Source organism: Leptonychotes weddellii, chromosome 9, assembly GCF_054177405.1.
Source record: "Leptonychotes weddellii isolate Sample4059 chromosome 9, ASM5417740v2, whole genome shotgun sequence".
Classification (NCBI taxonomy): domain Eukaryota; kingdom Metazoa; phylum Chordata; class Mammalia; order Carnivora; family Phocidae; genus Leptonychotes; species Leptonychotes weddellii.
In genome coordinates this window covers 34,511,049-34,532,729 of record NC_138377.1, presented here as the reverse complement: position 1 = coordinate 34,532,729, position 21,681 = coordinate 34,511,049, and the positions used below count along the sequence as shown (strand labels likewise).

Below are 21,681 nucleotides of genomic sequence, written 5' to 3'. Positions count from 1 at the left end.
TGTAATTGAAAATAGTCGTTACCTATTCAAGTTCTAGTTTGAACTTCCATAGCACTTAAAAACCCTTTTTTTGCAGGTATTTCCAAATATTTCTTGTGTTAGTTCTTCTCCCCACCTTCATGCATCTTTTCTAAATCTCCTAAAAATGAAAAGACTAACATTGGATTCAGATTTAAGGGGGGGCGGTTCTTTTCCAGCTAAAACAGTACATCCCTGGGTTATGTTGGCATCTAGCATCAATTCTTCTTGAGCATCTGTTCTCTGTCTACTCTAGGCCCCCTTCTTCACAATTTCTTACGCCCCTGTTTCCTCCCCAAATAGGCCGCTTGAAACTTGAATTTACTCTGGATTTCAGAGACTAGAGTCATAAAGACGTACACTACTCTTAAAGTTCATTTCAGCAAGGTATGTGCAACGCACTGCAGTCTTAGGAGTGGCGGTAACTTAAAACATTTTTTGTCTTGACACCACAATTTAGAGTAGACAATTTTATAAATACTTACCTTTGCTAAACATGACGAGTTAATAAAATACTCCCAGTAAAGTATGTGAACCTGCATGATAGAAAAACCTTGCTTTTGAATTTTTCCAGTTAAGACTATTGGCTTCTGCCTCAAGGCAAGGCTTCACACTGTATGTTAGTCTGATTTTTGAGGCTTGATTTGTATGAAATCTATGTTCCGTGCATTCTTTTACTTGTACTGTGGTAGTTCATTCCTGTGGTCCACTACAAAGCATTTTGTGCAGTTTGGGGAATGTCCAATCTTTCTACCTGGTGATTTCCATTATCTTTGTGTGGGTTCAAAGTTAAGACATAGTGGTTATATTCTATTATTGTATGTTAAGAATAGTGTGTAAGAGGCTGAGAGAGATTAGTCTCTACTGATGTTTTCTGAAGAACACATAACAGTTGATTATGTTTGGTGGTGAAAAAAACTGTTACCATATGTGGATGTTAAAGATTTGGTTAGATTACTGTTTGTTCATAGATTTGTCCTCTTAAAATATAATTTATCTTATTATAATATATATGCATATATATAATATAAAATAAAATTTAATATTTAATTTAATTATTTCCGAAATGCGATTTTCTTACTAAGATTGTTACTTACTTGTTTCTAAGATTGTTAACATAAGGGTTTCTAAAGTAGGAGAAAATAATATAAATGTGTTGTTGGATTCGTTTTCTATTAAGAAATTAATTTTAATTCATAAGAACATTCTTTTTTTTTAATGATGGAACTAATTATCCAGCTGGTGGATTTTAGCCAGCCTTCTGCTACTTGTAGTGTATGTGTTATGTATGTTTTCTGCTTAACTACAGAGCTTGTAAAAAATTCTGAAGCTAAGATAAGTCAGTCATGTTGCTCAGTATTTTTGGTAAAAGTTTGGCAAGAATTTTTGAAATAACTAGATCTTGGAATTTTAAAAATAATTTTATTCCTCTCTATTTCTTGGAGCATCAAGAATTAACTATTTGGGGGGTGCCTGGGTGGCTCAGTTGGTTAAGCATCTGACTCTTGATTTCTGCTCAGGTCATGAACTCAGGGTCCTGAGATCCAGCCCATCACCTCTCCACGGGTGGGGAGTTTGCTTGAGATTCTCTCCCTCTCCCTCCGCCCCTCCCCCTGTACTCACTCTCTCTCTCTAGAAGAAATAAAATCTTTAAAAAAAAGAGAATTAACTATTTTGTATGTGTAGTGAGTTTTATATTAAAATTCATGTTTTGGGGCACCTGGGTAGCTCAGTTGGTTAAGCGACTGCCTTCAGCTCAGGTCATGATCCTGGAGTCCCAGGATCCAGTCCGCATCGGGTTCCCCTGCTCAGCAGGGAGTCTGCTTCTCCCTCTGACCCTCCGCCCTCTCATGCTCTCTCTATCTCATTCTCTCTCTCAAATAAATAAATAAATAAAATTTTTAAAAAGAAATAAAATTCATGTTTTTTGCAATAAAAACTATCAAACCCATATTATTTGCCAGACATGACCCTTTCAGAAAAATGTAAAACATAAAATCTAAATTTTATAAGAAGAAAATTTAAGTGATTTCCTCATGACTTGCTTTTCCATAGCTTTTGAAGTGATTGTGAGGGGTTTTTTTTAAATTGTGGTTAAAAACAAAAACCCATCTAATGTAAAAATTCCCATCTTAAACATTTCTAGGTGTACAGTTCAAGAGTGTTAAGTATATTCACATTGTGTAACCAGAATTTTTTTTACCTTGTAAAAATGAAACTATAACCATTAAACAAGTCTCCCAGTTTCCCCCTCCTAGTTCCTGACAACCATCATTCTACTCTCTGTTTCTGAATTTGACTGCTAAATACCTTATATACATGGAATCATGCAGTTTTTGTCTTTTTGTGACTGGTTTATTTCACTTAGCATAATGTCCTCAAGATTCACCCGTGTTGTAGGCATGTGTGAAAATTTCCTTCTTTTTAAAAAAGGCTAATAAATACCACATTTTGTTCATTCATCTTTCTGTGGACACTTAGGTTGCTTCCACCTGTTGGCTATTTTGAATACTGCTGCTATGAACATGGGTATGCAAATATCTCTTTAAGATCTTGTTTTCAGTTCTTTTGGATATATCCCCAGAAGTATGTTGCTGGATCATATGGTAATTCTATTTTTGATTTTTTTTTTGAGGAACTGCCATACTGTTTTACATAGTGGCTGCACCATTTTACATTTCCACCAATAGTGCGCAGGGGTTCCTATTACTCCATATCCTCCCCAACATTTGTTATTTTCTGTTTTTATGATAATGGACATGTTGAGGAGGTTGTGTTTTTAAGGGTTTGTTTGTGTGTAATAACCAACTTAAAGTTAACAACAGAGAACAGTTGCCGGGGAAGCTTTATCAGAAGTGAAGTTAAGCTCCTCTAAAATGAGAATTAAGTTTTTCTAGGGACTTAGAAAGATTTGATTTGCCAGTATGTTTTCAGAAAAATCCTTAATTAAAATGGTCTATAACTGTTTTGTTGTTGATAAAGTCCCACTTACTTGGTAACTTATTTTAAAAGATTTTAAAAAATAATGGAAATGACTTATTTTCATAAGAAAATGGTCTCCAACATGTTACCTTTTAGTTGTTCTGTGACCTCAACTGTCATTTATGAGTGTTTCTTCATTTTGAAATTTCATTTGGTTATAATATTAAACATAGAGATGATTTCAAAGTGTGATTTTCAAAATTTCTTGTCTTGTAAATGGGACAAAATTCTAGTGATGGAACATAATTTAACTGTGATTCTTCACCTACTTGTTTTGAAAGTCACAATATATTTAGGGAAATTAAGTGTCTGCTACTTAGTATTGCAATTTTCACTCATTAGTGACCATTCCCTGTGATGCTTCTTTTTTCCTAATAGTGAGAATCTGTTTTTTCACTTGAAAAATAGTATGGTAAAAAAATAAACATAAGGTTTTTTTTTTTTTTAAAGTCTTTATTTATTTACTTGAGAGAGAGAGAGAGCACGAGAGGGGGGAGGGTCAGAGGGAGAAGCAGACTCCCTGCTGAGCAGGGAGCCCGATGTGGGACTCGATCCTGGGTCTCCAGGATCATGACCTGAGCCGAAGGCAGTCGCTTAACCAACTGAGCCACCCAGGTGCCCAAAAATAAACATAAGGTTTAAAGGCAGAAAGTTTTAAGTCTTTAGGAGTTGGGATGTATTTCTGTTCTTATAGATCTTACAAATTAAGATGCTAACTAGATTTCTCTAAAGTGATCCCCTCCCCTTTTTTCAGTTAAAAAATTGAAACATATTTCAATGGGCAAGATCACAAATAGACTGAATTTGAAACTTACAGTGTGAAAGAGAATGCTCACACACAATGAGTTCTTAATAAGTATTTGAATGAACAAATGAAACAAAAAATGAATGAACAAAGAGAAAAGCAAAGAAAGATTTTAAGGTTTTTAAAAGGTTTTATGGAAGTCATTATTTTCCTCTTCTAGGTCCTCTTTTTCATAGGAATTTTTCTTACGCTTGGAAATGCCTTGTGCTACTTTAGAACTTTCTTGAATCTTGAACTTTATTTTTTTTATAATTTCAGAAATATTTAGTGTCTATTAGAACCAAGCTAGAAAAATATTTTGTTAATAAATACAGCTATGTCACATGTACTTGGCCTTGAAAGTAACCAGTGCCCTATTTTAAGGTATGTGAAAAGTTAGTGCCTGCCAATTTTATATATTTAGAGCACTGAGTAAAAAAAGTTTACTGAAAGAGGCATATGTGTATGGCTCTGAAAATAAGCTAGATAAATGTATGGAAAGTATCTTTACCTTGTTTTATCTTTAGCAGATGTTTCTTAAGTCTGCTCTAAACTTCCAGAAAGTTTGGACCAGTTTATACTCTCCAGCAGTGTTGGAGAGTGCCACTTTCTTGTACTTGGTCATCCTTAAAGTTTCTAATATGAAATACTTGGAGTTTGTAAATGTATTGGGATTTTTTATTGCAGTGACGAAACACAACTCAAGCTAGTTTAAGGGGGAAAGGCAGTTACTGGCTTACACAATCTAGTTTTGGTTGGAAGAACAGTTAAATCCAGAGTCTTAAGTGGTGTTCTCATAGTGTAATTCCTGACTTTCTCTTGAATATGACTTGGTTTATATGCTTTTGTTCTACTTGTATGTTGGCCTCATTCTGCCACTGACAGGGTATGTGTATGGTATGAAAGATGGCATGTAACATTCCCATGCCTGCATTCATACAGTTTGTATTAAAAAAATGAAAAGAAACTCCCTCTCCTTTCTAGTATCCATATATCAGTCTCCTGGATGAATGCCAATTTGCCTTGCTTGGACTATTCATTTTTAACTATGTCAGTGGGGTTTCCTGATTACATGAGTCAGATGTCTTATTGTAAAGTATTTGATTGTCTTGATGTAGATTATTAATTATCTCCTTATCTAGGACTCTTGATCATTGCTGGTATTGTAATGAATGAGCTATAGGTTTTTGTTGAAAATCATCTAAATTCATATACTGCAGTTTTTTTACCAATCATAACTGTTCCGCAGCTATTCTTGCAGTGCCTTTTAGAAAGCTTAGAGTCTCTTTTATGGATTCAGCGTTTTCATTTCATTTCCTTTCCTTAAGAAAGGCATAGTAGTGAATAATGGCTAAGAATTTAGGCTCTAAAGGTTGGCTGCTTGCTTTGCCACTTACTAGCTATGTGATCTTGTACAAGTTGCTTTACCTCTCTAGGTCTCAGTTTCCTCATCTATAAATTAGGATGATAAGAATATTTACCTTACAGGATTGTTGTGAGGATAAAAGAGATATTAACCCATATGAAACACTCAGAATAGTTCTTGGCACAAAGTAAGGACTTAAACTAGAAACTATCATTAGATTCGTTTTTATAATAATAAGGTTTTTCAGAAGAGTTTCACTGTCTTGAAGTTTCATATTATTGAGAATCACTCTAGCCTTCTTTGGGACAATCTGACAAAGGATGATGTCCTTTGGGCCACACCATCAGTGACCCTATATAATAGTGGTAGAATATTAGTGATGCTTTTCCTCTACATTGGTTTTTTTTTTTCGATGAATGTCTGGCCTTTGCAGATTAAATGAAGATACTTGGTTTTTTTTTGTATAGACATGCTATTTTTTTTTTTTTTATTTGACAGAGAAAGACACAGCGAGAGAGGGGAACACAAGCAGGGGGAGTGGGAGAGGGAGAAGCAGGCTCCCAAGGAGCAGGGAGCCCAATGCGGGACTCGATCCCAGGACCCTGGAATCATGACCTGAGCCGAAGGCAGACGCTTCACGACTGAGCCACCCAGGCGCCCCTTATAGACATGCTATTTTAAAATATCATTTTCCATAGTGATAATGGTAAAGGAGAAAAATTCTGAAGGCTCTTTATTTGGTTGTTGGAGATGGCAAATTAAGAAAGCCTACTTTTCCATGCTCTTTTGGTGTCAGGAATTCATTAAATGTCTTTTAACCTGTTTGCAGAGGAGAGTTGGAATTTCCTTGCCTTTGCAGATAACATAGCTAAAATATTTAAATGGGTTATATGTCAAACCAGTAAGCAAAGCCTTCACCGTGAAAGGAGGAAGGGGTATTTTTCTTGGGTAACGTGAACAAGTTGATTTATTTCAATGGTTCAGAAATTTGGTTTCAACCCAAGACCATTACTCTAGCACCTAACCACTATGGTCTGTAACAGATTATTATATATTCATTTATTCAGCAGATATTTGTGCATCTAATTTGTCAAGCAGAGCATTGAATTGTGATGACTTAGGCTACAGTTGAGTAGTTTTTGGTGTTAATTGATAACATTCATTATGTATTACATCTTTCATTTTTTTTAGTAATTTCAAGTTTGAGATTCTTGAACAATACAGACTTTAGGATTTAAGTTTTGTTATTAATATCAGTTACCACGGTAGCATCTTCTAAATTGTGTTTTCTAAGTTAGTCAGTCTGCTTTGAGAATTTTCTTAGACACACACAGAAGCACTCTCACAAAATAGTCTATTCATTTTTGGCAGCTTGATATGTTAGAAAGTTTTTTGTTCTCATATTTCTTAACACTCACTAATGTTTAGATCTCTTTTGGAGCAAAGTAATCCCTGTGAACCTTTAAGATATGCCCACTAACGTCATTTTGATTGTGCACATTAAAAAAATGTAACTGTTCCTTTTAGTGATAATTTGGTACTAATTTGATCATAAACAAATGTAACCTCAAACACAGAAGGCTTGTAGCAAGAATATAGACCTATGTAGAGATCATTTAGATGATCCAGAAGATGCTTTTTTTTTTCTTACATTGCCATCAGAATGAGAACACAGTTTAAAAATTCTTTAAGTTTACCTTCAACACTGCTTTAACTCTACTGAGCAAAACCCTTGCCATCTTTTAACTCTCATGTATTACTCTCTGCAGTTGAATAAATCACCTAATTTGCCTTCCATACGACATCCTTTTCAAATACATGAAGGTAGTTATTTCTATTCCTAAATAAAAACATCCCCAAATTTCTTTAATCTTTTGATTTAAATATTATTATTGAGCATCTGATTTGGGGAAAGGCATAGGCTGTATTAAATATGGGGGCTTCATTCTCTTGCCACTAATTAATAGTGTTACTCATTCCCTTTTTATATACAAGGAAATAGGGATCAGAGGGTTAGTTGGGAGAATTTATTGGCTAACACTGGATAGGATGGATTAGTGTAGGTGAAGTACCAAGACATTTGCTTAGGAGAACTTCTCATTTGTCATTGTTTCCAGAATCTTCATTATGGTCAGGGTTTAGAACTAAATAGGGAAAATCTTCAGCATGTGATTTCTGTGTGTATACCTTTATTCTAATACATGTGAATTTTTTCTGTTGTATAACTACTTACTATAACTTACATATCTTCTGTTGTATTTAAGCAAATAACTAAGGACATGTCCTTCTGAATACACACATCCACACACTCATGTAGTGTCACTGACCTTTAAGTTCCAGTTTCAGTTCTATTACTATCGAAAAGCATATAATAAGGAAAACAAAAGCATTTGCAAGCTGAGAGGGCAAAGGGAGAAGAGTGATAGAATAGGTGATATGGGTAAAGCCACTAACACACAGCTGTTATTCGTGGACAGTTATTCTCAACCCCTTTTATGTTTGTAGCATTCATAAAGAGATTTAAAGGTGATTTTTAAAAATTGTTTCCAAGACTTGAAAAAATCATTCTACAGTTACTACATTTTTCATTTGGTCATGTTTGAATCCTAATTATGCTTTTCTGTTTTATTAAGCACAGACTTTATTACTTGCTTGTCATTGAGTTGTACCTCTAGCTTCTTATTCCCAGCAGTTCTATGCAGTATCACCCAACCCACTCAGTGCGGGATTCTGCCTGACAAACATAGTTGTCATAGTATGTGTATGTAGTTGCAGCTAAAAATAAATTTTTCTTATTTTTCAGAATTTGCTGGCTAACTTGTATAATCTCTGTTATAAGAGATCTCAAACTTTTGTGGCTTAAGAATCACCTGGGTGTTTAGTTAATATAAGGATTTCCAGGTACCCACGCCCAGAGATTCTGATTTGGTAATTTTGGGATGAGACTCAGGAATTTGTAAACTTAGGATTTCTCGGCCTTTTGGCTAAGGTCAAGTGTAGGAATTTGTAAAGTTTACAAGCACCCATAGGTGAAGCACAAACCTTGAATAGCTTAGAGTGCTAATCAGAATCATCTGGGAGATTGTTTTTTATTATTTTATTTTATTTATTTATTTTTTGGGGGGGGAGGTTGTTTTTTAAAGAGACATGCCAAGTCTGCAATTTGAGTTTCCAGGGTTGGGATTTAGGCACAGATATCTAGGAAAAAAGTTCCACTGGTGATTGTGATGTATACCACAGGTCAACCCATGACTAATCTAGTCAAAGTCCTTAGTGTATTTTGTAGTTTTTGAGTTCCTAAGTATGTGGCATTGGTAATGTCTAAGAGGTTGGATATGGTATGTAAAGCATTTGGGCAGATTTTTTGAGAGAAAGTATTTAACCAGTTTTAGGTGTTGAACAATCTTTTACACCTCTGGGTATTTTTGAAAGACACATGAAGTATTTTCATAGAGTAGAGGGGCTCAAAGTGTTCTCCGGCCCGGCATCATTGGTACTTACCTGCTAACTTGTTAGACATGGAGTTTCTCAGGCCCCATCCAGCCCTCCTAAATCAGAAACTCTGGGTGAGGCCCAGTAATCTGTGTTTGCAGAATCGCTCCAGGTGACTGTGATACAAGCTAAAATTAGAGAACCTCCATCTTAGAGTAACAGCCTCACATACACATTTTTGGTATTATTTATCCACTACTTTATATATATTAGGAGATAAAAGATTTTTTTTTGACAGGCTCAATACCAATTCTGAACCAGGAGAGAGTTTATTTAAATCACTAGTTAGGAGTAATCGAAAAACAAAAGCATATTCTTTTTACAGACAGAATTGTAATACACAATATTGTCAACAAATGTAAATCTGTTAGCTAATTAATAAATTTATTTAATGTATAAATAGAACATTTTCACATTAATGCTACCTCAGATGTGATATAGATTTTATTTTCAGAATGTACCCTGAATTTAAAACAGTGATTCTTTCTTCCTTGCTTATTTTACTGCAGCACTAGAAAACTGAGTATTTAAACATTTTCATGAGGTTATTGGAAGGGGAATAATCCATCTTTTTTCTATTATTCCAATTGTGGATATTTACAAGATGTTGACAAGCTAGTAAGATAATAAACACCTAAACCAAGAAATTTAAGTTGCTTTCAAAAATAAAATAAGTACATATATTCTGAATATTTTTCTTTAGAAACCACTTCACTTGATTTTGGAATTTCAAATTAATTATGAAATGCTAAATTTTCAAAAGCCAATAATTAGAATGAGAAACTTAAAATACTGAATTATACTGCTTACTCAGTCTCTACTTTCCGCTTTCTGGAAAGAAATATTGTTTCTACTTCATTCCGAAAATGAGGAAAACATTTAACTCATTTCTAGTTAATCTTTCTGTAAAACAAGTTAAAAAGTAAGATGACTACTACTTTTGGATTTTTCTGACAAATGCAGGTGCATTAATAGTGTCAGTTCACTGATGGATTTTTCTTAAAATATAAAATATTCTGTGATCCTGCTATCTTGAAACTGCTATTAATATTTGTAAACTTTGCTAACTGTATATTGTTTATGCACTTATAAGTTACATATCCATATGTATATGTGTACCTATATACAGATTTACATAGGTACACATGTATTACACACAAAAATGGATTCATACTCAAATTTTGTTATATAACCTCTTTTCACATAATGCTGTGTTGTAACATCTTCTATAAGCACAGATTAATTTTCATAGATTTTGCCTTGTCTCTTAAAGTTTTGTTATTTGATTTTATGGAGCGATTATTCCTAGGGCTAATGTTTTGTGAGTTAGGGGTTGACCCTAGTAACTACTATCGAATAAAGACAAGAAACATAAAGATATATTTGTCCTAGAATATAAGTTCCATGGGAATAGTAACATGGTCTGTTTTGTTTATTGCCCTATGCTGAGAACAGTGGCTCATTGGAGATGACTAAGAAATACTTGTTGAATAAATGAATGACATTCTCTAACATGAATATCCTAAAGGTTCATTTTTAAGTTTATTGATTAGAACTTAGAAGACATTTTCCTGGAGAAAATAATTACAAAGAATAGCTAGCTATCCTGAAAATGTAATTTATATTTATTTGAAATGTCAAATTTTTGCTGTTTTTTTCCATTAAGTAGGGACACATTTTTTTATTAAACATTACCTGTTTGAACTGTTCCGGTTTTGCAGCAATTACCAGGTGGAAAATAATAACAACAAATACTATTAACCATAAGAATACTCTAAATAATAAATATATTTGTCTGAGGGTAACTCCCCCACCCCACCCCGGAAAAAAGCCAATAGGATTAGAAATCAACCTCATGAAAACTTCCATGTCTTAGGATGAAAATTACAACACTTTCTTGAAAAAGACTGTAGAAAACAGTCAAGTCTTCTGTTTCCAGCTGGGCTAGGAAGACGTAATTATAAAGGTATTGATTTAATTGGTTACCAGCATTAACTACAACTCATGCATTTTCCTGTCCACATTAGCTTAGGACAGAACAGTAAAAGACATTAGAGTATAGATCAGAGTGATAAGGGAAAATAATCTTAAACCTTTCACCTCTTTTCAATAAATTGGATTCTGGTCTCTGCTTTCTCCCTGTGCCTCCAAATCTCTTCTCTGGCAAAATCATCTGCTCTCCTTGGTGATAGTATTGGTGCCATTCACTGTTGTAGTGCTTGGTGATTTTTTTTTTTTTTTAATCAGTAGCTTTTTTCTAACTTACATCTAGTATGCTTACTAATTGCTTACTAAATGCTTACTTACATTTGAAAGTGCATATCCAGGTAATCACAGTAAATCTAAACAGTATGCATTGTTTATAGTACTGATATTATTATGCTCTTCAATTATCACAGTCTGTAGTGTCACAGGAGCACTGATGAAGCACAAATTCAGGGATCCTAAAAAAATGTTGAAGGGGCAGTCAGCCTTCCATGGGCTTAAGTCAAGGTCAAATAGAAGATTAGGGCCAGATACTAAAGCCAAGTAGAACTTATGCACATCTCTACTAAGAATACAGAGATGAAGGGCGCCTGGGTGGCTCAGTCAGTTAAGCGTCTGCCTTCGGCTCAGGTCATGATTGTGGGGACCTGGCTTCGAGCCTGCTTCTCTCTCTCCCTCTGCCCTTCTCCCCCACTAGTGCTCGCTAACTCTTTCTCTCAAATGAATAAATAAAATACTCTTTAAAAATTAAAAAAAAAAAAAAAAGAATGCAGAGATGAATGAGGTAGTTTCCCGCCTCCAAGAAGCTTTAAGGATTTTAGAGGAAGATAAATACAGTTGACCCTTGAACAGTGTGGGTAGTTAGGGGCGCTAACTCCTTGCACAGTCAAAAATCCATGTATAAGTTTTATCTCTCCCAAAATGTAACTACAAATAGCCTTCCCCAAAAAACTTAACTACTAATAGCCTACTTTTGACTGGAAGCCTTACCGGTAACTAATAACACATATTTTGTATATGTTTTATATACTGTATTCTTACAATAAAGAGAAAAGAAAATGGTATTAAGAAAATCTAAAGAGAAAATAACATTTACAGTACTGTATTGTGCAATCTAAATAGTAAGTAAATAAATAGTACAGGATTCATCTCTCTGGGACCTACATGACGTGGTCTACCAGAAATTTCTTGTTCAATATTGTAATTCTGTGGGGTATGACTGATAAAAAGAGCCTTCCTCTGAGTAGACAAGAAGATAGGCAGTTCAGATGCTGAAACTCATAAGAACTTTGGAAGTTACAGCTTTTAGCTAAGCAATGTTTTAAGAGATCCCATAGTCATATGTGAAGAACATCAGATAAATTTCTATATTAAATCTTTTTTATAGGTCACCTGATTGCTTTATGTCTAGATAGATTATATAATAGAAGACACACTGATTTTCTAATCTAATTTAGGTTTGTCAACTCTTGGAAGTACTATATTACCTATTTTATTGAGGCTCAGTTCTCTTCCAGAATTCTGGCTCATCTTCAAATTCTTCTTCTCCTAGTCTTCCCTGCTTAAGTATATTATGCTTTAAATATTTTATCCAAGCTCACATTTCTTATGGATTTGTCTTATAAATTTAGTTGCCACATCTTTGACAATTATTATCTTCAAAGTGGTGGACAATACAAGTATTTCTAAAGGTATGGAGATAATCACCATGGTTAGCTAAATCAGATACCCTTTAAAAGCATAAAGCAGGTAATAAAAGGATTTAAATTTTTTACCAAGTGTTTCATTTGGGTAGTCATTTGTTGGTCGCTTAAATTTGGTTGAGTAATTAAGAGAAGAAGGTGAGTAAGTCTGATGAAAGTTCCTGATTAATCAAATTCTGATCACCTGGACTAATTGTGACATTTAAACTTATATTCAGGTTTATCATGAGATCATTGGTCATCACACTTTTTTTGGTGGTTTTACTTGAACTAGATAGGAATCTGATTCCCACTACCATCCCTTCCTCTCACCTGCCAATTCAGAGGGGAAAGAAGTGAGGAAAGTTACGTGCTAGAGCCAGTGGTGGCGGAGGGACAGACTGGATCTCTACCCCCATACTTGGGAACTCTGGTATATGTATAAAATAGATTTTGAAAACTTTTATTATTGTACATTTGTTTCTAAGTTCAAATTTAAAACATTCACTTAAAGTTAATGAGAACAATGAGGCAGTTCTAAGCAGATAAAAAATGAAGTTGCAGACTGTTGACATTGTTGCATTTTCATGATAGTCTCAGTCTAATTTATTTTCATGGGTTTTTAAAAATACAAAATTAAGAAAATCCTGATTTACATAGATCACTAGTTATAAGTAGTAATTTTAATAGTTCACCTTAAATCTCAAGATACTAAAGTTAAATTGATCTAGGTGCTTAAATTGAATAATTTGTATCAAAGTTCAGTTACTAAAACAAAATATTCACATTCCTTATTAAGTTATAAAAGTCAGATAAAGCACGCAAACTTAAGTGCTAAAACTACATTATCATTAGTATATAATACAACTGTTATTCACTTGTTATACAACATAGTAGGAGCATGTGCTGAGAACCCTGCCTGGTTTTCTTTACTTGTTGTTGTTGTTTTTGAGGATATTGCTTCTATGATTGAACCTTGCAGTTTTGCAGGTGATTTGAAGGGAGGAGAGATGTGAGGTAGATATAATTATGCTTTATTCATAGGATATAAGGAGGATTAAGTGAAATAATGCTGGCAAAGTCCTTACCATACTGCTTGCTAAGTGCTCAATAAATGGTAATGCATTTTTTCAACATTTAATAAATAATTGACTTAACAGAATTAGGTTGAGGGTCATAGGACAGCAGCCGAGTATTTGAGGTAGAAACAGCATTCTTCCTTAAAACAACTGTGGAAGAGCAAAGACTTAGGAGTAAAAAAAACAACTGTGTTCAAATCCCGTCCGCTACATAATGGCTGTTTTTAACACTATATAACCTCCTCTGTAAAAAGGGATAATATTTAACCTATTTGCAATTTATGAGAAAACTAGTTACCTGGTACAGGGTAGCATTTGACACATAGTAGGTTTTAATAAAAAATAGCTATTAAAGAGGAAGATAAGGACAGAACCAGGTTTAGCCTCGTTTACCTCCAGCTGGGTCAGGAGGAATAGATGTTGCTACAGTTAAGCAGAGGAAAATGTCTCTGTTTGGTGTGACTTAGGAAAATCTTTCTGACTGACTTTATTCTTGGGAGAGTTCCCTAAAGATATGTCATTGTTTTGACACCTTTATTAATCTTTATTAACCTGTTTCTTTCAATTCTTACTGTTGTGCCACATCTTTTCTTCTTCTATTACTCCTGCCTTTATTTGGTACCTGTTGTGCCAGTAATAGATTAAGGGGTGCTAAGGGAAGAAGCAACCTGAAAATGGTAACTTATTAGAGCGGCTAATATAAGTATCTATAACTTACAGTCAGTATTGCTCATGTGGTAGGGTAGAGGATGGGAAAATATTGGAGTCAAAAGAAACTTGAGTCAAAAATCAGTTTTAGTTGCAGTCTGTAGTCTGCCTGCTTAACAACTTCCTGTTTTCAAGTTAATATGTACAGCTTTAGTTTCTCTAGACTTAATGGTGATTTTTTTTTTTTTTATGTTGAGACTACTTCTGAATGGCTGTGAGGGTATAGCCTTAGATATGCGGGCTACTTTTAAGATTTTGGTTAAAACAAAAACATCCTCACCAATTTGATATTCCAGGGAGGAAATACCTGTTTCAGAAAGGTTTAAAGCTTCATCTTGGACTTCTTGTGAGAGTTCCTTATGTCTTCAGTAATCCAAAAATTTTTGTAGCTGTATTTTACATTCTTACTTATACATTCATGTAATAGACAAATCTCTGTATAATTTGATTTACATGGCATCTTTAAATTATTCCATGAAAAGCAGAAAAATATATAGTGTTATCCAAGCAAAGGCAAACTAACATATAAATTTTCTCTTTTTCTCTCTTCCTCCTCCTCTTTTGTTAAATAGGATAAGTTCTGAACGTAGAAAAGAAAAGTCTAGAGATGCAGCTAGATCTCGGAGAAGTAAAGAGTCCGAAGTTTTTTATGAGCTTGCTCATCAGTTGCCACTTCCCCATAATGTGAGCTCGCATCTTGATAAGGCTTCTGTTATGAGGCTTACCATCAGCTATTTGCGTGTAAGGAAACTTCTGGATGCTGGTGAGTTGTTTTACAAAAGTGTAATAGGCCTAAAAATTAGAAATTAGAAGTAATTAGAAGATGGTCATACTCAGTCCTTCTTTAATGTGATTTTTATTACCTGCTTTTAAAACTTCAATAAGGAATTTTTAAGATATTGGCCTTTCCCCCCTCTTCTCTTGCCCCAACTTCCTACTTGTCTTCCTTTTAATAACATGACCTTTCTTTCTCTTTTCAGTGGTTTGCTTGCTGTGCTACTTTAAATAATCATTAAAACAGCTGGCAAATCTAATTGTAATTTTCAAATAAAGTATCAGATATTTATAAAAATATCTAAATATTATCATTTAAGTATAACTTTTAAGTTAATTATTCTTCTTTTCTTGTGCCTTTTTTAGGTGATTTGGATATTGAAGATGAAATGAAGGCACAGATGAATTGCTTTTATTTGAAAGCCCTAGATGGTTTTGTTATGGTTCTCACAGATGATGGTGACATGATTTACATTTCTGATAATGTGAATAAATACATGGGATTGACTCAGGTAAAATACCCACATATTAAGAGCCCTTCTGTATGTTTTTATGATTTTATGATATAGATCTAATTTTTTTAATGTGTTTACAGTTTGAACTAACTGGACACAGTGTGTTTGATTTTACTCATCCATGTGACCATGAGGAAATGAGAGAAATGCTTACACACAGAAATGGTAAGAAGAAAAGTCTATTGTTTGATTTAATGTGACAGATTTTACATAATAAGATACTGGTACTAATATTTAAGTTTTGCTGTTGTATTAACCTAAGGCTCAAAACATCATTTCATGTTTAATAAAATTTTGCTCTGTTCTTTTTAAAATCTACGTTATTCTATTTTTTAGAAATTCCATGAAAATACCTAAAAAATTTTTTAAAGCCCACCTAATTCCATGAATAATTATATAGATATAATACCACATAAAATGGAAAAGTAAATAAAAATCAGGACCTTCAAAGAAGTCAATTTATAACATACAACTTTAAGGCCAGGGGAAGTCATAATCAAATAATAAGATTTTAGATAGTGATTACACTTAAGGTACCAGTGTGTGTTCAAGCTTTCTAAAGTACCAAGATAAAGAAAAGAGAAAGTTCACCAGATTTTTAAGAGCCTAATAGCTGCTTATTTGACCTCAGAATGTTCACAATTATTTGAGACTATGTAGTAAAATTACCAAGTATTATACTATGGATGCCCCCACATTAGCAACAATAAAAAAGATCTGCTAAGACCTCTTAACTCTTAGGAATGAATTGTTAAAAATAAGTCTCTAAGATTTTTGGAAAATACCTCTTGAATTACAAAAACTTAATTGCTAAAGAAAGTCTCTTCACACCTGTGCCATCTTAAAGTATACTGATAATTCATAAAGTTACCACAATGAAAATTTGTCATTATTCTCTGTAGCTCTCCAATTTAAGTGTATGTTTGTTTGCTTCTGTATTAAACTCAAGTTCATAGCACTTTTTGAATATTTTTATGGTTTTCTTTTTCATCTCATTTCATTTATGATAATAGTTAACCTCTATTGAGAGATTACTATGTGCCAGAACACTGTTCTCTGCATATTATGTGCTTTCTTTTTTCCTTGTAACATCCTGTGAAGTTACTATTTCTGTTTTACTGAGGAAACTGAGGCACAGAGTTATTAAGTAACTTACCCAAGATTACTTGGTTCATAAATGGCAGAGTGTAGGTTAAGCTCAGGTAGATGGGCTCGAGTCTACGCTCATTCGTACTCTGGAGATCTTTCATGTTCACCAACTCTCACTACATTCTGTGACCACTTTTAACCTTGCCAGTAGGAGCCCTCTTCTGTTTGTTCATTTCATACTTTGTGTTTGCTGTGAACTTGGAAAGCAAATGTATAATTTTTAGAATTTTGTATAAAGGAAGAGTAAATACACTTCACACAGGGACCTAAGCAGGCTGTCAATTAGTTTAATATAGGACTTCTAGTGTTTAGACTGAGGTTTGTACTGGCTGTTCAGTGCTTCCCTAGGGCTAGACTATGAATGGATGGATATTAGGAAATTTTGTTTTGATTTGGTAATCATGTTAATGCATTATTCTAAATCAAATATATTCTATATAATATAGTTTAGATAATATGTTTTTAAACAGATTTTTTCTAATTTTTTAGACAAATGGTTTTTTAAAGCACATGAACTTACTGAAAATCATTCCTAATGTAATGAATGTTTGACGTTTTGTTGAAAGACAAAAATGCACTTTTCACTTTTAGAAAAGGGCTGCTGCAATGTATCACATTTCAATAAGAACCAGTGGTGTGTTTATACAACATAGTCCTATTATTTTTTCTTTTAAATTCTAAAATGATGACTTAGAGGTCATTAAACTATTAAAAATATGATCTATTTCTAGAGGTCTGAAAATTTAGTTCTTTTAAAATGTTTTCTCCAATTAGGAAAATGCTAGTACCTTGGTTTTGAAATTAATCTTCATGTCCCAATTTAAAGGCTTTGGGTTTCCAAAGATCAGTACAATTCAAGCTTAGATTATGAAGGACTGAAAATCCACAGAGAATTTACAAGTAGATCTCTGCTGGCACCACAACCATAGCCCAGTTCTGTACCGCCACTGAGACCAGTATGGTTCTTGTGGCATCTTTTTAAAATCCATTCTCAAATGCTTCTAGGGAGGGCAAATTTAATCCTTATTTGAGTAAACCCAGATAATTTGTATCAGCACCAAAACCGCCCCCTTACCTAGTTCCGTTAGTATGTAGAACTAGAACTCTTCTTCTTGAACTCTTCTTCCTCAAGGGTCCAGCATTTCTAGCTAAGCAAGCCTAAATTTAAACTTAATATCTTGTTTCTTTTCAGGGGAGCCTGGGTGGGTCAGTTGGTTAAGTGCCTTCAGCCTAGGTCGTGATCCCGGGGTCCTGGGATTGAGCCCCACATCGGGTCCCTGTTCAGCAGGGAGCCTGCTTCTCCCTTTCCCTCTGCCTGCTGCTCCCCTCTGCTTGTGCTGTCTCTCTCTGTCAAATAAATAAATAAAATCTTAAAAGCAAAGCAAAACAAAACAAAAAATCTTGTTTCTTTTCTACTTGGCACTTTTCTTTCAATATACTAGCCTTAAAATCTCCAGATCTTTTTTTTTCTTTTTAAATTTCTCTCCTACCCACCTACTTCTATTAGTTTTCAAGTTTTTATAGATTCTAGTTCTTCATGCGTCTTTTGTCACCCTTCTTTTTACTTCTGCTACTGCTCAGCCCGATTACCATCATTGTATTTCAATTCTAATACATCATATATATTGCTTCTAGATTAACGTACTTTAAGTTCCTGATTGTGCTTCCCATCTCAGAATTTTTTAGAAGCTCCATGTTGTATATTTAAGGCTGAACTCCTCATTAGGCCATCCAGAGCCCTCCATTGTTACAGCCCTAATCTTGCCTTTCTATCTATCTCAGTACTCTTCTGCATGTACTTCATATTGCAGCAACCTGAACTATCTACTGTCCCCCGAATATGTGTTTTATTCCCCACCTCTGTGCTTTTCATTTTTTTCCTTTTCACCATTTCTTAGTTCTATAAGGTTTGGAATGGGAGTGAATAGACCTGAATTTATTTCACTCTAATTTTGCTTTGAAAAGTCATTCAGTATTTTTGTTTTGTTTTTTCCTCTAGTAACAAAGTAGAAATAATGTCATGCCTGCTTTACAGGAAGATTTAAAGAAAAATCAAATATATAAAAATGTTATTTGCTTTGAAAAGAAAGTTGCTATTTTAAAAGTTCTATAAATAGAGTGCTCAATTATCAATTGAGCTAACACATTTAGCAAAGGTTTGGAGGAGTTTGCTGAAGTTCTTTTTTTGGGGTGTGCTTGTAAACTGACAGCACAATTATATTTCTTTGTAATTTTGCCAACTTCACCGGCTTGAATGTGAAATGATTAACTGTTACCTGAAACCAGGGAATCACTGTAGTTGTGAATCCCAGTTACTGATTGAAGCATGTTAGATCCTTGGACGTGTTGGAGTGTGAGTCGCTGTTCATGCTGAGACTTCTAATTGAAGATAGCACCTAAGTGCTACTCTTACTGTGACAAATTTAAATATTTAATTATGTTTTTAAATTTTATTTCATGCTTTCATTCATTAGGTCTTGTGAAAAAGGGTAAAGAGCAGAATACACAGCGAAGCTTTTTTCTCAGAATGAAGTGTACCCTAACTAGCCGGGGGAGAACTATGAACATAAAGTCAGCAACATGGAAAGTAAGTAAAAATGATTTGTAAGTGGTGATGTACATCTCAACACTGCAAATACTTAAGATAGCATTAGAACTGTGAGGGAAAACATACAGTTGTTCATTGGCATTTGCAGAGTTACCATATAAAACTAGTAATTTGTCAGTTTGAGGCATGAACTTAAATTATGTGAATTGTTGCACTGGTGTACCGAGCTAACTTCATCATTTGGCTTTGCCATCCACCCAATGTTGAATTTTGATAGAGCTTAATTTTCTATTTATTGTTGTTATATTTCTTTGCTCAGTGTTGAAACAGTCATCAAAGCAAGAAATAACAAAAGTAATAAATCAAACAGCCACTATGACTAGATGAATGAAAAATCAGCCCAGATTTGTCTGAAGGAAATTTTTTTAAAGAGTAATTTATGGTACCTGAGTCATGCGTGATGTTACAGGGGAAACATTTATTGATTTCAAAGATATGGTTATCAAAGCTTCCTTGCCATGTCACACTTCAGCTGTTTATCTCTGCATTTTTTTTACTAGAATTTTATATTTTTTAAAGAACTGCTTTGTTTTCTTTGTACACAGGTACTTCACTGCACAGGCCATATTCATGTCTACGATACCAATAGTAACCAATCTCAGTGTGGGTATAAGAAACCACCCATGACGTGCTTGGTGCTAATTTGTGAACCCATTCCTCATCCATCAAATATTGAAATTCCTTTAGATAGCAAGACTTTTCTCAGTCGTCACAGTCTGGATATGAAATTTTCTTATTGTGATGAAAGGTAAATGATATATAAGATATAATTTGAAATTTTAATTAGTCCCTAGCATTTTTTTTACTGTTCACTCTAATAAAGACTTTATGCTTCCTTCCACTAAGTTGAATACAGTGATACATTGTAGAACTCAGTAATATTACATTAACTTTGTAGATTAATTCAGCCACATTTATTGAATACTTACTATGCACTATGAGTACTTTACCAAGGTGCTATCCAGAAATCACAATGATGAGGTCTTTTTCCTTTCTAACTTATTTTAAAAAAATAAACATATTTCAAAGACAATGCATAATTTGAGGAAGAATAGATTACTTTTGGTTATGGACTAGAGAGGAAAGTGTTTGATCATCTCCTCACCCTACATATTGCCCATGATTTCTATTGCCATTTCCCAAATTTATGTTCATAACTATTTTTAATTGCCACTTTGATATTTTTATCTGGATATTCTTCTGTATTAATAAACTGAATATTTCTATGACTGAACTGCACCGCTATTGTCCCAAAACAACAACTTGAAAAATTGCTTTTCCTTTTAAAATGCTAGCATGGTTAGTATACCACTGTAGACACACAACTCCTGCAAAAATTTGGAATTTATCCTTAACTTTTATTTTCATTATCTGTACTCAGTTGGTCTCTAAATGTTACAGATTTACTATCTACATATATCTCTTGATCCATTTCCTCCTTTCTACCCTTGCGCTCCTGCCACTGAAATCTTCAGCTCGTTATTATAACCTTTGATTCAAATTTTTGCCATAATCTCCTAAGCTGCCTCTCTGCCAACAGATGTATGTAAGCCTTTTAATCTCTCATCCACATTCCCAAAAAGTGGACTTTCTAATGTAAAAATTAGATCCTGTCATACTACTTTTGGAAATGCCTCAATTGCTTCCCTTCATCTTTTTTTTTTTTTTTTAAAGATTTTATTCATTTGAGAGAGAGAGAGAGAGCACAAGAGGGGGGAGCGGGAGAGGGAGAAGCAGACTCCCCGCCGAGCAGGGAGCCCGATGCGGGACTCGATCCAGGGACTCCAGGATCATGACCTGAGCCGAAGGCAGTCGCTTAACCAACTGAGCCACCCAGGCGCCCTGCTTCCCTTCATCTTTACACAGAAAAAAATTCGGTTTATAAAAATATTAGGGGAGGGCAGGAGATTTTTCTTTATCAAAAGATGTGCATTTTGAAAAGCTGAAAGAAAAATAAACCTCCAGTAAAACCCAAACTTCTTAGCATGGCCAACAAAGATATTTATGACCTGGCCCCTGCCCACTTCTCTAAATTAATCAGGAAGAGAGGCCATTCCTCTGGTGTGGCCCCCTACATCCTACAGCTAGAGAACACCACATGCTGACTTGCTGTCTTAGTGCCTTTACACACATATTCCCATTCTGCACTGAAGTTTTCTTCAATTCCTAACATATTTGCCTTTCAAGAGCCATCTACTCCTTTGTGGAGCTTTCCTTAATCCTTCAAGAAACTATACTATTCCTTGTGCATTTGTCTGCCATAACATTTTTTCTACTATTGTAATTATTTGCTTGCTTGTCCCATTTTTAGTGTAAGGCTGTGTAACATAGTAGCTGAAGGCATAGATTCTGTAGCCAGACTACTAAATCCTGACTTTGCTGCCTATATCCAGGTAATCTTGGGCATATTAGTTTTTCTTTATAAGCATCTTTTGTTTCTTCATCTTTTATAACACTTACTTTATGTAGGGTCAACTTAAAGACTGTAAGAGAAAACTAATTTTAAGCACTTAATCATAAAGTAGATAGGAATCCCCC

General features: G+C 34.3%; 1 protein-coding gene and 1 long non-coding RNA gene across 2 annotated transcripts in view; one reads left to right on the top strand and one right to left on the bottom strand.

Moving 5' to 3' along the window:
• HIF1A (hypoxia inducible factor 1 subunit alpha) overlaps positions 1-21,681 on the top strand; it is a 39,364-nt gene that overhangs the window by 3,010 nt on the left and 14,673 nt on the right. Inside the window, exons 2-6 of the mRNA XM_006738543.3 lie at positions 14,670-14,860; positions 15,238-15,383; positions 15,467-15,551; positions 19,010-19,122; positions 19,689-19,891. Coding sequence (XP_006738606.1) covers positions 14,670-14,860; positions 15,238-15,383; positions 15,467-15,551; positions 19,010-19,122; positions 19,689-19,891 — 738 coding nt within the window. The remainder of the gene's footprint in view (positions 1-14,669; positions 14,861-15,237; positions 15,384-15,466; positions 15,552-19,009; positions 19,123-19,688; positions 19,892-21,681) is intronic.
• LOC115942736 (uncharacterized) overlaps positions 10,837-21,681 on the bottom strand; it is a 31,143-nt gene continuing 20,298 nt past the window's right edge. The window contains exon 2 of the long non-coding RNA XR_014148436.1: positions 10,837-16,732. This is a non-coding gene — a long non-coding RNA (uncharacterized LOC115942736). The remainder of the gene's footprint in view (positions 16,733-21,681) is intronic.